This window comes from Sceloporus occidentalis, unplaced genomic scaffold (genome assembly GCF_023333645.1).
Source record: "Sceloporus occidentalis isolate IW3139 unplaced genomic scaffold, rSceOcc1.0.p SCAF_7, whole genome shotgun sequence".
Lineage (NCBI taxonomy): Eukaryota > Metazoa > Chordata > Lepidosauria > Squamata > Phrynosomatidae > Sceloporus > Sceloporus occidentalis.
The window spans coordinates 5,637,199-5,653,827 of NW_028316987.1; the positions used below are offsets into that span (position 1 = coordinate 5,637,199).

At 42.2% G+C, this 16,629-nt stretch overlaps 1 protein-coding gene across 4 annotated transcripts; it reads left to right on the plus strand.

Moving 5' to 3' along the window:
• The first annotated feature begins 1,262 nt into the window (after window positions 1–1,262).
• On the plus strand, window positions 1,263–14,851 carry CBX1 (chromobox 1). 4 transcript variants are annotated; one of them, XM_089531742.1, is made up of 6 exons: window positions 1,263–1,568; window positions 6,242–6,480; window positions 8,730–8,900; window positions 10,333–10,510; window positions 11,911–12,005; window positions 13,527–14,851. In XM_089531742.1, the coding sequence occupies exons 3-6, from the start codon at window positions 8,749–8,751 to the stop codon at window positions 13,669–13,671; spliced, it is 570 nt and encodes a 189-aa protein (XP_089387868.1). In that variant the 5' UTR covers window positions 1,263–1,568; window positions 6,242–6,480; window positions 8,730–8,748; the 3' UTR covers window positions 13,672–14,851. The 4 variants fall into 4 exon arrangements, with proteins under 4 accessions (XP_089387868.1, XP_089387867.1, XP_089387869.1 ...); XM_089531741.1 differs by lacking the exon at window positions 6,242–6,480 and having other exon boundaries at window positions 1,264–1,568; XM_089531743.1 differs by lacking the exons at window positions 1,263–1,568; window positions 6,242–6,480 and adding an exon at window positions 1,650–2,497.
• The last annotated feature ends 1,778 nt before the right edge of the window (window positions 14,852–16,629 follow it).

Below are 16,629 nucleotides of genomic sequence, written 5' to 3' on the forward strand. Positions count from 1 at the left end.
TTGAGAAACTGGAGCCATGTGTCCAAAGGTGACTAAAATGGTGAAGGGCCTGGAAACCATGCCCTATGAGGAACGTCTTAGGGAGCTGGGGATGTTTAGCCTGGAGAAGAGAAGGTTAAGAGGTGATATGATATCCCTGTTTAAATGCTTGAAGGGATGTCATATTGAGGAGGGAGCAAGCTTGTTTTCTGCTGCTCCAGAGATTAGGACCCGGAGCAATCGATGCAAGCTACAGGAAAAGAGATTCCACCTCAACATTAGGAAGAACTTCCTGACAGTAAGGGCTGTTTGACAGTGGAACACATTCCCTCTGAGTGTAGTGGAGTCTCCTTCTTTGGAGGTCTTTAAGCAGAGGCTGGATGGCCATCTGTTGGGGATGCTTTGATGGAGAGTTCCTGCATGGCAGAATGGGGTTGAACTGGATGGCCCCTGTGGTCTCTTCCAACTCTACGGTTCTATGATTCTATGTCTGCAAAGCTGGAAATTCACTTTAGGTGGTCCACTGAGGAGGAAACATCAATTGAAACCAATGTTAATATTTTAAGTAAGAAATTGGACTCACATTGGTTTGGTGTTTCAGCCAAGAATCCCCCTTACAAAACACCCTTACGGTACTTTGGACAATTGCCACCTCAGACCACTGCCATCCCTACTTTATCTCCCAAAAATCAGTCCCCAATTTTGAATTCCAAGTCCTAACTCGCATGCAACTGCAATGGCCTGGGAGATGATTAGAAGGGTCGCTTAGGCTGGTGCTACTCAAAAGCGGTGGCCCCTGCCACTGACCCTGGCAAGTGTTCTGCAAAAGCAAGAAACAATTGCATCCAATGGACACATATTTACTACTGGACCCTGATAAAATAAAAGCTAAAACATCCATATAAAATATAAAGACATGACTCTTAGTCATGATCAAAATGTGGTCAGAATATAGTATAATAATAATTCTGATTTATATTCAGGACATAAACTCACTCAGAATACATTCTACATTTATGTACAGATCTATGTTTATAAACGCCTTTAGGACGACCTAAAGAAACCCGGAAACCGGCGACCTAACTCTAACTTTAGTTATAGCTCTATGTTTATAAACGCCTTAAAGAAACCCGGAAATCGGCGATCTAACAGCGTTCTAGTTTATTCGTAAATCTAGGGGGAGCGGAGGAGGAAAAAGAGATGACTTCCGGTTCCCATAATGCCGCGGGCGACAGGAGTTCAGGGAGGGAGAGAGAAGGAAAGAGAAAGGAGGAGGGGGGAGGTATTGGGGTTTAGGTGGCGCATGCGCAGTGCGTCTCGGCGGGTAGAGGGGTTGCAGCAGCAGCAGTACTCTTTTGTTTGGCGGAGGCGGATCGAACGCGGGAGGCCCCTCGTCCAACAATCGGCTCCCTCCTCTCTCTCTCTCTCTCTCTCTCTTTTTGTGCCTGCGCTTCTCCTCCTTCTCCTTCTCTTTGGCCGCCGAAGCTCCTCTTTGTCTCGCGCGCCGTCTCCCTCCGCGCTCCCTCCGTCCGTCCGTTCCTGTTTCTTTAAACATTCCCTCTCGCGCTTCCTTGGTGGGGCTTAATAAGGTAAAAACCAGGCAGAGCGAGGGATGAGGAGGGAGGGAGGGAGGGCTGGGGCGCCATGTTGGGGGCGTTTTCCAGGGGGGTGGGAAAAACCGCGGGAAAACATAAAATGGAGGAACGACTCCACTCCCCCCAAAAAAGAGGGGGTTTGTTTTCCTAATGAGTGCTTGTTGGGCAATGTGGGCCTCCCACTCCTGGGGGAAATGTGAGGGAAGGACCCTCAGAGAGGGAATATTTGAGGGAAGGAACCTCAGGACCTCCAAAGGGGAGTGTGTGAGGGAAGGGACATCAAAGAGGGATTATACATGATGGAAGGACCCTCAATGGGGGAATGCGCGAGGGGAAAATGCGAGGGAAGGACCATCAAAGATGGGATATGTGAGCAGAAATGTGAGGGAAGGAACCTCAGAGGGAATATGAGGGAAGGACCCTCAAAGGGGGAATGTGTGAGGAGAAATGTGAGGGAAGGAAGCTCAGAGGGGGAATATGTGAGGGAAATGGCCTCAAAGAGAGATGAAGTGAGGGGAAATGTGAAGGAACGAACATCAAACAGGGTTTATGTGAAGGAAAGAATCTCAAAGAGGGACTCCATGAGGGAAGGACCCTCAAAGGGGTACCATGTGAAGGAAGGAAGCTCAAAGAGGGAATATATGAGGGAAGGAAGCTCAAAAGGGGGAAAGATGAGGTAAGGAAGCTCAAGGGGGGACTATCTGAGGGAAGGAAGTTCAGAGAAGGAAGATGTGAGGTATGGGAAGGACCCCCAAAGAGGGGGGGGTATGTGAGGGGAGGAAGCTCAAAGAGGGAATGTGTGAGGGAGGGAAGGGGGTCTCCAGAAGATGTGCATGAAATGGCAAGGGGGCTGCTGCTGCTCCTTTCCAGGCTCTGGGGCAGGTGTATGAGGGCTGAGGGCAAGCCCTTTGCCAGATTCCCAGGTAACTAGGTGTCTGTTTTGAATCGCTCCAAGGGGCGGGCGGTGTGTGTCTTTGTTTAGGGGAGGGACCTTTCCCAAGGAAAGGGCGTGTTGTGGTTTGTGTTTGGGAGTGTCTGTTTAGGAGCGAAGGAAGCAGATAAGAAGGAAATCAGTTCATTTAAGATTGCAGGAGAAGAGTGTTGAGGATACCGCGGACAGCCAGAAAGACAAACAAATGGCTCCTTCAACATATCAAGCCTGAAGCGCCCCTACCAAGGCGACTAGGGTCCAAAACACACTGCAGGAATAATCCAGTTAGAGACTGCCTTGGCTCAGTGCTAGGGAATTCTGGGAACTGTAGTTGTGTGACACACACATTTAGCCGCCTCTGTCAGAGAGCGCTGGTGCCATGACAAACTACAGTTCCCTGGATTCCCTAGCTCTGAACCAGGGCAGTTAAAGTGGTCTCAGACTGGATTATTTCTACAGTGTGTTTTGGTCCTAGATTGAGGCTGTTGTACATTGGGCACCGGATGAGAAGGCAAAACTCATGAGAAAAGACAATAATGTTAGGAAAGGTGGGAGATATGTAGAAAGAGAGGAAGGCTCCATGCCAGATGGATGGACTCTATAACGGATGATCTTGATGCAGAGCAATGGAGGACAGGAGTCTTGGAGGTCTCTCATCCACAGGGACTCCATGGGTTGGTGTCGACTTGAAAGCACTTAACAACAACAGTGTGGAGAGTCTTTCCCCCCCAAATCTAATGAAATGCAGAAATTGTTGAGGAAAGAATAAAAGAGTCTCCTAACGTGGACAATGTGGGGGATTTTTCCAGAGAGAATTGAGTTTACTATATGATAACATGTTGTTGGAAAGGGAATTAGGGGATTCCCTTTGAAGAGGTGAGGATGTTTGTATGCAGTAGGAATCCATGTAAACAGGGTTTTTTTCCCTTAAGATGGGAAGAAATCTGTTGTTTGTTGTTTCTAACTGCCCTCAGGTTGACCTCGACTCATGGCGACCCTGTGGACCAGACAAGAGATCCCCCAAGCCCTGCAAATTCAGGCCCATGACCTTTCTAATGGAGTCTGATTTTTCTGATGGAGAAAATACACAGAAAGATTAGGAGGGGTGATGGGCTTTTTTGTGTGGACTTTGCTCCAGCAGAAAGCGAATAAAAGTGGGGTAAGATAGTAGCATGAGATGGTTCTTCACCAATTCACTGTGAAAATGACTGGGAGATATTGATATGTGTCTCCAGAAGGATTTCCCCTTTTGAAGTTGTCTGTCCATCTCTTGTTTGTGTAGCAGAAAATTTCACTGAAGGGCAGTAATTTTTAAAAAGGATTGGAGAGGGGCCAGGTTCCTATTTCATAATGAAATTCAGTGCCATACGCAGGTGTAGATTTTGTGCCTCCTGGTAATTTGTATACATTTGTATATTATATTTCAGGGATGCACACAGGGTGGAATTGCTTGAGGATGTGAGCCTATAGTAGAGCAGAGTGCTACATAGACAAAATACACTGGGAGGCATGCATTGAAGTGTGTGTGGCACATAGAGACTGTAATAGTGGGAGGAGGAGAGTAGGGCAAAGGAATTTGGGGAAAGGAATTCTAGGTCTCCATAAGTGCTGTAGAGAAGAGACATGAGAGGAACAACTGCAGGGCAATGTGGGAAGATGTTCCCTAAGCATATCTGGATTCAAAGGATGAAGGGTCCTGCTAAGCAATCTGGGAAGGTGTAGGTGGCTGGGTAATAATGCAAGTACTCAAAAGTAAAGTATCTGGTCAAGATGTGCTTCTGTGAAAAGAGCGAAGGGTGACTGGCAGGAAATCTCCCATAGATACGTTGTTTGATTTGAAACAGAGCCAGGCAGACCATTGTTGTTTAGGGAGTCAAATAACTAAGGGATGGAGGTTTGTGAAAAGATACTTAGAAGATGAAGAGTATTGGAATAGTGTATTTAATGATGAAGAATATGATGTGTGAACTCCAGTTGATGTGAATTTAGTTGTTGAGATGAAGTGGGGTCAAAAGTCCCTTATTTGATGACCACTTGGGATGTATCCAGGCAACAGTATTTGTGATGGCTCACACTTGCAAACACTCTTCTGATGGAAGAGAAGCTGATTTGTTACATTTTTACCCTACTTTTCCTCCAAGAAACCTAGTGTTCATCTCACTTTGTCCTTACAGTATACATGTGAAATAGTAAGTAATTAGTAAGGTCACTTGTGGTATTCATGAATTGTTCAAATCCTAACAATTCATGAATACCACAAGTGACCTAGTTGAACACTCAGTTCACCAGACCTCCCTGGTGTATGTTGGCACACCTAGAAATGTTGTTGTTCTGTGCCTTCAAGTAACCTCTGACTTTTGCAACCCTAAGGTGAACCTATCCCCATGCTTTCTTGGAGGAATTGTCCTTGCCTTCTTCCAAGCCTGAGAGACTGACTTGGCTAGGGTTACCCCATGGGGTTTCCATGGCTGGGCAGGGATTCAAAACCTGATTCTCCCAGTGTCTTAGTACAACACTCAAACCAATACACCACGCTGGCATAAATGCGCTGCCAGGGATGATGATAAGAAGCAATGTTTGAAGCTCTGTCAATTCTAGTGCACATCATTCTTCTGTCAATGAATGTCATTCTTTTTACAGCTTCCTATAATAACATTTTATTCCTAGAAATTACATCCTACCTTTCAGTACTAATTGATATTTCTGGGACAATGTACATTAAAGTACGAACAACCATAAAATGCAATGCATTACCACCACAGTCTGCAGAATATAAACTAAGCATTTTGCATTAATAAAATTATTCAGTCAGATGTGTAGGAATTCCACAAAGTACCTTGCTTCTGTGTTCAGCCAACTGTAATCAACTATTATGTGCTTCTTGCTTGTTGTGAAGGAATGGATACAAATTACTGATTTGAAATCTTTCCCCCCTCTTAAAATAACCAGGCTTGAAATGAAAATTGAATGCAAACAGTCTCTTAAAATTGAACTTACAGCCCTTCAGGGAAAGGTGAAAAGTTTTGAATAGTAATATATTTTATGGCTTCTTACTGTAGACCAGGGACAGGTAATCTTTGTGGGTGTTTTGCATTAATTATCTCTATTTCTTTCCTATGCCTGTTAACTAACATCTCTAGGTGGCTTAGGTTTAGTAGTGTAATTGTAAATACTTTTTACTGCCTATTCAGCAAAGAATAGGGACATGTAGAAAACTGATCTGTCCAATTACTGTTGCCAGCCATTGGTTTTAGATGAGAAAAGCAAAGACTGGACCTGAAATCCTAGAACAGTGATGGCGAACCTATGGCACGCGTGCCAGAGGTGGCACTCAGAGCCCTCTCTGGGCACCCATGCTGTAGCCCTAGCACAGAGTTTGCCAGAGTTTCTTACTAGAAAGCCAGAGGGACGTGGCACTTTGCAATAAATAAGTGGGGTCTGGGTTGCAGTTTGGGCACTCAGTCTGTAAAAGGTTCACCATCACTGGCCTAGAATATTGTTCTGTTGACACTGAGCTATATGTACTGGAGAGGATAAGAAAGTTGTTCTAATATATTAAACCTTTTTCTACAATGATGCTGCATTTTCATTAAAAGGTTTTTTTAAGGCAATGGAATGTTTTTGGCTATCTGTTGTAAATTTGCAAATACTGTATGTGTATTTCACTCTGTTCATTTCCACTTACAGAGTAGATGCTAAATAGATGGTTTGTATGTATCCCTTACTTTCCATGTAGTCCACATGATCACTGAACTCCCTTCTGCTTTCTGGGAATGATAAGGAGTATCATCACCGTGTACCTTCTTTCCTGTGTTTGTAATGCTTCATGGGGGAGTCCAGAGTTTTCCTAATGGGAGAAGGATCTACTCCCCTGCCCCCAGGAGAAAAGGAACTTTTGGAAGCAAGGATTTGGTTCTCAACTGGTGCAATCCCTACTCATGCATAGGGCACAGAGATTTATACATCTCCATCCAGGTATGCAGAGAGACCAGAGAGAGGCTCTCTGGGTGTAGGGGAAAGCAAAGGTGTGTGAGAAAGGACAGAGGGAGGTTTGTACATTTGTGAGCCCCAAATGAGCAATGCATGACTGCTAAACGGTTGCCTTCCCCTTAGTGAAATCAAATTAAATGAAATCAATATGCACAGAAACCTTGTAGGTAACAAACCGAGTAGAACCAATTGAAATGATAAAGCTTTATGAAATATATATCCTGTTTACAGTTTCCTCATCATGGTGTATGCAAGACAGGTCTTTTATAGACTGCGGGCAATTTTAGAATCTTATCTGAAGCCCATAGGCATTTCATTGAAATCCTTAGAATTTCATTCCTTCTTTAAAATACCAGTATTTAAAGCCAGTGAGATATCTGTGGAGATTACAAAGAGAGGAGAGTTTTTGCTCAAATCTCATGTCTTGTGGTTCTTAATTATTAGGATTAGTCCAACTGGTCATGCAGCTTCCTATTAGGAAGAGGGCTTATTGCACTTGGAGGTGTTGACCTATCTCTATCTGCTGCTTGTTTGGTTTTTGTCACATTTCAAACTTAACAAGATGTATTTAGCTGTACACATTTCATTCTTCTTAAGCATACATCAGTCTAATTAACTCATGCTTTGGGAAATCCTGAACCTTGGAAATATGTAAGACCACTATGAAGCCATAAGGAATTGTATATGTTGGAAGGAGGAATGTATACACTACAGAGGCAAATTTCAGATTTTATAGTCTTAACATGGCCTTTTGATGGATAGAATTATGGAAACTGGCTTGGGTTCAGGTTAGTTGGGAACGCACTTCCCATGCTTCCAATGGTAACAAAGTATTAACTCAGTATGTCAAACTCCTGTAAATCTGAGTGTGCTGAGAAGTCATAAAGAGCTCTGGTCCTATAATCCTCCCCATTTGGGAAGCAAGCCAGAACGGGTTGAGCTTTGTGAAAGCATGCTCTCCAGAAATTTCCCCCTTTCTTCCCCACTCAGTTGCTATTCATAGGTCTCTCTCCCTAGCCAGCCATCCTTCACTGCAAATGAGACCCATTTCCTCTTAAACCCTGACTGTGCTTTACGGCCCCTTTTGTCAGTTTGTATCCGACCCCCAACAGGCACAAGTGCATCCTCCAGCTGAGAGATGCTTTGCCTCTAGGAGGCCAGTGCAGTTTTCTTTTTCTGGTAGACTGTAACTTCATTTCCAGAAGCAAGCTGTTTAATCTTCCATGCGTTCTGTGTGCTTTTGTGGTGCTCCACCACTCATGGATTCCCTTCCCCACTACTACCATCTTTGCCAGATAGTCAAATACATAGTTATAATAGGAACGGCAGATTGCTCCTGCAAAGCCTGTTTATTTTGAGGAGGGAAAACTGCTGTACCCAAAACATTATTTGGAACAAAGAAGCCTGGTTCTGGGATATACAGTGTGTTGTGCAAGTGTGTCCAGTTGTAGATGGTGTTGCCATCTTTTTCAATATCTGCAGTGGTAAGGAGCATGATTAATTACATTTTAGTACAGTGGCATTTTGAAGAGACAAAGTACAGTAGCTGTGTGTGTCTTAGACCTTAGTAGCTGATTCAAACATCAGCAGTCATTGGCATTGTACGGTGAGATGTTGCATCTACTGCTTTACTATCTGGCTGACATCACCCTGTTAGTGACGTACACAAGCGTGACTCCACCTTATCCTTGCATATGTCTTTTTCTAGTTGTTGGGGAGGTTGGTATTCTTTTCCACCCTTTGTAACAATCAAAGCACCCCCAAGAATTTTTGCTGCAATAGAACTCTTGAATGGGCATTCTGCAGCTGGTAGAGAGCACAGGGGATCTGGCTGTAATGGAATCCCAACTGTGGAACTCTGGGCAATGTAGGTCCTTGGCCTATGCATATAGCATTCTGGCTTATATGAATAGATGCTTCTATTACTACTGCTGTTACTACTAGTGGAAGCACGATGTGAACTACACTTGGTAATATTGCTATATCTGTTACTTTTATTCATTTTGCTTTAATACACCTTTTCTTTTTCTTTCTTTACCACTGCATATCTCCCACTGTATATGCAGTATCTCTTTAGACCAATACATTTCACATTAAAACTGACTGACTGACTGAACTAAAGGATGAGCTTTAATTACTGGAGAGATCTCTCTGCCTAGTCCTAGTAGTTCTAGTTTCTAAAATTTATGATCTGCATTTTCCATCCTCATGTCAATCTGCTTGTCTCTTAACAGCCTCCTTTAAACCGCAAAAATGGCGAGCACAATGGGAAAAAAGCAAAACAAGAAGAAAGTGGAGGAGGTCCTAGAAGAGGAAGAGGAGGAGTATGTGGTGGAGAAGGTCCTTGACAGGCGGGTGGTGAAAGGCAAAGTGGAGTACCTGCTGAAGTGGAAGGGCTTTTCAGAGTAAGGCTGCATTCACATTTTCAGCTTTGCAAACTAGTTCCTATAGCTTCATAGTCCATAAAGTTAGCAGTTTGTTTGTTCCTCTGTAAATGTATGTTAAATGTTCTGGCACACAAGTGTTGGAAGAAAGATCCAGTTCTTCTCCTTTTTAATGAAATCTTGCCTGTATTTTCACCCCAGAACAATTCTTCTTTCCCACTGTTGTAGCCATTTGAAAACTTAGTTTGTGGAGAGGAGTTTCCTATCTCATGATGTTGTTCCTCGAATACCTTACTCTTTAAAAAAATAAAACTCCAACCCATTTCTTCCCATTTAAGTTTGATACTATGGCCTCAGTGCAATTCATCGACTTTCAGGACTAATAATAGGGCTTTAGAGACTGGTAGCACATTGTTCAGGGTGTGTTCTTACAAGGGTTAGGTGGTGTTAAAGAAATGGGTATATTCTTAAAGAATTACTTTGTCTTGGAGTGTCTCTGAGCCCTGGTGATGCAGTGGTTAAATGCCTGTACTGCAGCCACTCACTCAGAAACCATAACGTTGTGAGTTCAATACCAGCCAGAAGTTCAGGCTCAACTCAGGCTTGCATCCTTCTGAGGTTGCTAAAATGAGTACCCAGCTTGTTGGGGGCAGTTTGCTTACAGTTGTAAACCACTTAGACTGCTTATCTGTTATGAAGCGCTATATAAATGAAGCTGCTAGCTGCTATTGCTCTGCATGCGTCGCAGACTAGTTTGTGCTGGAGATTCTACCTATGTAGGTGCTTGTATCTATTATGTATAATGCTTTATAATCAACTTGAAAAGGACCATGTGGTCCCATAGATATTCCTCACTCTTGTCCTGAAGGGTGCATGTGCAAAACCTGTGGAGTCCAAGTCTAGTTACTCTAGAGGGTGTAAAGTCTTGTCTGAAAGCCTTTATCTGTCTGTTGAATGCTAAAGCTGAAAAGCAGTATACTTGTACAGGCCTTAGTAGCCATGCAGAAGGTGTCTGTGTCTGCTCTTCCATATTTTTATTGTTTCCAGCTAGTTTCTATCGAGGTCCATCTCATGAGACCAAATTTCAAGTCAAGAATAATAGCTGAAATCGTGGTAGTTTGACCTGAACCAATTTACCCCCTTCTGTCTTGATAGTTAAGTCATGTTCTCAAGTTTTGCAACTTTGGGCAGGTGCAAAGATGATGTACTTCTGCACTTCCAGACGTTTACTCAGAGATTGCAGCAGTTTATGACAAGATTCCAGTACAAATTGAAGTTGGGTGTGAGGTCTGTAGATTTAATACTTGCTCCTAGAAAATTCATCACTGTTGACTTGCATCAAGAATTTCCAGGTTAATTAGACAGAGCCTAATTAAATGATTTAAACATAAAACTAGTTATAAAATCTGGGTTTAGTAGTCTTATCCACCTAATAAGAGTTACATGGTTACAGTGAAGATAATACATGGGAGCCAGAGGAAAACCTTGATTGCCCTGACCTCATTGCGGAGTTCCTACAATCCCAGAAAACGGCACATGAGAGTGACAAGTCCGAGGGAAGCAAGCGCAAGGCTGACTCAGACTCTGAGGATAGAGGGGAGGAAAGCAGACCAAAGAAAAAGCGAGAAGAGGTAAGGAAGAGTTATTCTGTGGCCCAGTGAAGCTGCTTATACCTTGCAGTTAAAGAAAAGGAAGAAGAACTCAGTTGCTGAACAGTTGTGCCTAGCAGCAAAGATTTTCATTACTGTTATTGTTGCAATTCAATTCTGTCAGCTAGCTGAAGTTCTTTTGTTTTGTCCAGTTGACAAAATAAAAAGGTTAAAATCATAAATATAATACATTGAAAAATCTAAAATGTGCTATTCAAATTGGATACATTTGAACTGTTTGTACTACTTTAGTGGTGTCCTTCAAGAATACAGAAATTGTCACTTCTTTGTGATACTACTTGAATTGGTTTACTGCCAGAATCCCAATTCCAGTCTTCATCCCAATTATGTATTCTTTAAGAAGATGGAGTTGCGCATGATTTACCCAATTTTTGGATATTCTCAATACTTTGGGTCTGTACACAGACTACGTTGGTGCTGGAAGCAGAAGGCTGCAATTAAAAAATTCCTGTATGCAATTCCATTGCCTTTTTAAAAAGCATAGGAAGAATTGCTGATTGTGTTTATTGCTCTTTATAAAGTCTTGTCTTGCATCCCTTTTGACTGTAAAGTTTTTTCTGTTCTGTTAATTCAATTTCTCACACTTTAAATAATTGGGATGGTTAAGAAAAAGCCAGATAGATCATAACATTTGGCATACACAATTTCTCAGATGGTCACGCTGGTTTTTTCCTTGCTGCTTCTATCCTACCTTTTGTCTCATGCTTTTATTAATTCTTCCTTTGCTGCTGTTAGTTCTCCTTTCAACATTTCTATTCTGTTTGTATCTTCATTAGTTTCCTTTTCTCACACAGTTCTTCCCTTCCCTCTCTTAAGGTTTCCAGTTTGTCTGCATGCTTTTCTCTTTTGGCTTCTCTCCTGCTTCCACTTTAGTCCTATTTTCTAAAAGCGCTGTCAGTCTCTTCATAGAAGTCCAGGAATTGTAGTTTGTGAGGATCCTGAGAATTTTGCTGGAGCTTTTCAGAGCTAGAATTCATGGGATTCCTATTTACAAACCACGAAAACCAAGTAGTTTTGAAACTAGTTAACATTTCATAGTGTAAACACAGACAAAGCAGGTATCACACTTCTTGTCTCTCCCCCCCCCCCCCCCCCCATTTGTACATGGGCAGCCCAACTGTGTGTTGAGTTTATTCTGCATTGGCAAATGGCACTACATCATGGTCTGTGCCTGAACTTTTCTACATCACCTTGTAAAACAGGAGTGCGTATTCCAGATGTTGGGACTACAACTTCCAGCAACCCTAGGCAGAATAACCAATGGTGAGAGATGCTGGGAGTTATGGTCTAAAATAGCATATGAAGGGTAACTGTTTCCAGAGCCGTTGTAAAAGCAATCATATGCCTGTTTCTTTCTTCAGACTGAAAAGCCTCGGGGTTTTGCAAGAGGGTTTGAGCCAGAACGGATTATTGGTGCTACAGATTCCAGTGGGGAGCTCATGTTCCTGATGAAATGGTTTGTCTATTTCAAGTATTTGCATTTATGTTGGTCTCCATCAAATAGTATGCCATCAGAGTCCTGAAGTTAAACTTTTTGAAAATGGTGTGATCAATCATAACAAAGTTACATGGTTTGGTTCCTTTAGCACAGATGTAGACAATATAATGCCCTTCATATCTTGTAAGACTGCAACTCCATTAGAACTAACCAGCAAGGCCAATCAGAAAATTATGGGGATTATAGTCCAAAAATATATGGAGGGCACCTGGTTGTCTCATCACTGGTTTTCATTATGTAGAATAGAGTCCTAACTCACTTGCATGGCTTGGCACTAAAGGTTTCCTTCCAACAAGTACATTGGTGGCTAATCACTTTTAGCAGTAATGAGCTGGAATAGCATTACATTTTTACTTATGGACAGGGATATAATTCACTACTTTTCACTGTAACGTAATAGGATTCCTGCCTGTTACTGGTTACTCACTTATTAGTAGTGTTTTGAATCGGTGTGAGCAGGGGTAAGAGGGGCACAGGAGTAGCTATCCATGTGAGATCCTTTGTGGTGTGGTGTGCAGCTAGTGAGGAGCCAGATGAAGATATGAGATGTATTTGTAGCTTATATTAATAGCTTTGTGGGGGACACCTGATTCTTGCTAGAAAGAAAGCAAAAAATCAACTGTGTGAGTACATGGGGGGAAAGAATGCCTTGCCAGGTTGACTGCTATAGTAGCAGCACAGGATGTGTTCTTGGTTACATTGGTGTGAACTATGAGAGTCCAGGAGGGTGTTTCTCTGCATGCCTCAAAGATGGGGAACCCCTGTATTTTTAGTGTCACACAATAGTACCAGCAATGTGTTATTAATGAGCAAAATAGCAGCCCTGTCTAATCAAATCTTGGTTGCTGAATCACATTAACTCCAGCCGTATTGTTTTTCAACTAATATTGTAATTAGTTGTTGTGTGACCCTAAGGCAACCCTATCATGAGGTTTTCTTGTTAAGATTCCCCAGAGGAAGTTTACCATTGACTTGCCCCAGGTCATCCAGTAGGTATCAAGGCCATGTGGGAATCAAACCCTGGTTTCCAGAGTTGTAGTCCAATCCTCAAACTACTACACCATGCTGGCTCAGTGCTATATTCTTCATTGTGCTCTACGTTGGGGGAAAAGTGCACATAACTCATATTATTCTCCTGAATTGGATAAACAGGGACTGAAAATGGCAGTTAATGGTCTGTTTTTTTCTCTCAGACTAAAGTGATTATACTGCTGCTGGGTTGTTCAGCAATAGTGAGCAGCTGAATTGTATGACAGTAGGAGCATTTTTAGGGTGCATCTGTACTTTCCCAACTGTTAGGTTTATAGGGTGTAAACTGAATGGAGATATTGAAAAAAATCTCAGGAGCAGGGGATCTCAGCTGACAGGAAACCAGCCATGTGTTCCTATGGTTTGCAAAAATGTTTTAATAGTAGAAGTGGACCTTAGTACTTTTTCCCCTGTATATCCCAACTGCTCCTTTTCTACTTGACTCTGCAGGAAGAACTCAGATGAAGCTGACCTAGTCCCTGCCAAGGAAGCTAACATCAAGTGCCCACAAGTGGTCATCTCATTCTATGAAGAGAGGCTCACATGGCACTCCTACCCATCAGAGGATGATGACAAGAAAGATGACAAGAACTAGTCTGTCTACCCTCCTATCCCCATCCCTCCTCTGGTCAACTTTTGTATTAAAACATCAGACTCTGGGTTTGAAAATAAGTTTGAGAGGAAGTGGAGAGGGTCTTGGCTGGGGAAGATGCCCTCTGTAGAAACAGGACAATTTCTGTGCCCTCAGCAGTTTGGTATGGCAGCACACTTGCTCCCCTTCCTTCCTTCCTTATCATATTTACATGGGGAAGGAGGGGAGAATGGGTGAGTGTTTCCAAGCTCTTACTTGCTTGGAGGATGGAACAAAAATAACTCCATGCAGGACAAAGCCTGAGGGCCGGACTGGCTGCCAAATGGGACAGCAGGTGGAGGCTGCTTGTTCTTTGAAGACCATCTCTGTGATTTGCAACCTTTCACCCCATATAGTGTTAACTGCATTTTACAGCTTAGCATGTGTGTAGATTTTCTTTCTTTCTTTTTGCTATTCTTGGTGTATTGTTGTGGTAAGGGAGGGTACATTCTGATTGATTTGGGGTGGTTCCGTGTTTATAAAAACTCATGTCTCTAAGTGAAATTGACTTACTTTTAACTGAAAGGCTGGTGCAGATGTGTCCAAGTGTTAAAATTATCATGTGAGACTGCAGCCAGCTGCCACAATTGTCAACCTTCCAGATTGGAGAGGAGAGAGCTTCCTCTGATATTTTGATGAAGTGAGAGCAGTCAGCTCCCAAATTTAATTATTATTTTTTTCCTCTGCATCATTTCTATTCTGCCCAACAACTTTAGGGAGCCCTGCCTAATTTTTATTTTGTTTAATGTAAATTAATTTGAGAATCAAGGTTTTAGGGAGCAGAGAAGGAAAACAGGAGTGAAAATTTATCTTTACAGCACAATGGCTTTCAAACATTGAGTAGCAAGCTATCTTCTCTTCAGATTTGGGCATTAGTGATTGTTTTCCTTGCTCTAGTCCTCTACTGATTTCATTTTTTAATCTAGCATAATGCATTTTTAAAAAGCATATAATTTTCCTGAACCTTAGCAAGCCACCAATTCTTCCTCTTTCACAGGACAGTATGTATGTAGAAATGTATTGTACAAACCTTTTTTTAATAAAAAATAAAAGCATGTGTTTTAGGTTTCTGTGAAAATGTTGTCTAAAACTTAAGTGTTTGGATTTTAACTTCATACTGAGCTGTCTTTTTGTCTCAATAAAACTTTAGATTTATAGTTCTGATCTTGATTTTTCCTGGTACTAGAAAAGTATCACACACATGGAAGGGGTACATTTAAGAGAACTTGCTACTAAAATGCAGCAAATTAGAATGCTGTTAACTTAGGTCAATGTATGATGCAAGTGTCTCATTCATTCTCCCTATCCCACTGTTTGCAGCAGAAATTGCATAGTGTGTAATGGGATGGTTCGTGCACTGGTTGCTTTACACCACTGAAGCTGACATTAGGATATACAATTCTTTGTAGCTGGATTTATCTTGCTACTTCTACTGGAAGTAGCCAGAGATTAAATGAGAAGTTATGTGCTAGTTATGACAAAGTAGTACATATTTAGTTAAAGCTAGAAGGAATGAGCTTCAGTGCAGGCAAACAAGAGACCATATCCTTCGTTAAATAGCTTAAAGGTGGTTTTCAATAGCTTAGAAAACAACTCAGAAATAGAATTTCTAGTGCAGTGGCTTAAAGAAGTCCTTGTTCTAGGTCACAACCTAGGAAATAGTTTCATATTGTGGAATATGAACAGCCAATACTTTAGCTTGCTTTAACATGCCAACTATACTACTTACAGTTTGGTTATATTTAGAAAAACAATGAACTAAAATGCTGATGTCTCTTAGAGCCTGCTTCAATCCTTACTAGAAATGAAAGTAGGGACAGATAGTCAGGTCACCCACATATTGGCTGAAGGCAAGCTACTGACTCCTTTTGATACCCAGCACCCAAAAATACATTAAAAACAGCTACAATATTGAAAAAAGTATTTTCACCACAGGCCTGTAATAATTTAAATAGGGAGTGTGTGTGTGTATGTGTGTGTATGTTTTAAAAATCTAATTTCTCAGTAAGGACTGAGCATAGTCACCCACGTCTCTAATGAACATGTGATCACTCAGACGCTAGATTCCATCAGCCCCTGCCAGGCAAGCCAAAGGTGAGGAGCTATTGGAAGAACAGACATTCAGAGGGGATTGCTTTCCTTTCCTCTCCGCCAAAACTCCACTCCAGCATAGAAATTCCTTTGTTCTCTTCTCCATCTTGATTTTTTAAGCTACAAACGTTACTACTTTTCTCCTTGTTCCCAGCTGTCTGAAACCCTGAAGAGCAATTAAGGGCTTGTACTGCATGCAGCCCACAGCAGTTTTTAGGGCTCCAATGATCCAAAAATATTTCAGGCCCAAAATACATCCCAGTGACGTCTGGTCAAGTGACAATTTCAACATGTTTTAGGCCGAGCAGAGGCCTCTTCAATGATAAGGAACTCAGAAGTCAACCTCTGATCTCCTTAGCCTAAAGTAGCTCAAAGAGGTGGTTGAACACATGGAAAAACCATCCCCCACAGCCAGAGGATATTTGGGGGCATTTAGAGGATGGGTGTGGCTGAAAATTCCTGGAAGTGTCAAGAATTTATGGACAATATATGGCTGCTGTGACCCTGTGCAATCCAATGTGTCCCTCTTGTGTCACTTGATGGGAGATATGCCAATAGGGATCTTCTTGTGCCCACTCTGCTTCTGGATGAGATTATTACCCTTTTATTGCTTCTTCTGTCTTCACGCACGCACACACACAAATCTGATAAAGAGGAAAAGATGGAAGGGCTGTGCAATGTCTAGACATGCTTACAATCCCTATTATAGTCTGGTGGTCAGCTCTGGTTGGTACTTGGATGGGAAACCAACAAATACCAGGTGATGTACACTGTATTTCAGAGGAACTGACAAACCATCTGAGTAATCCTTGGCTTAAAAAACAACTATTT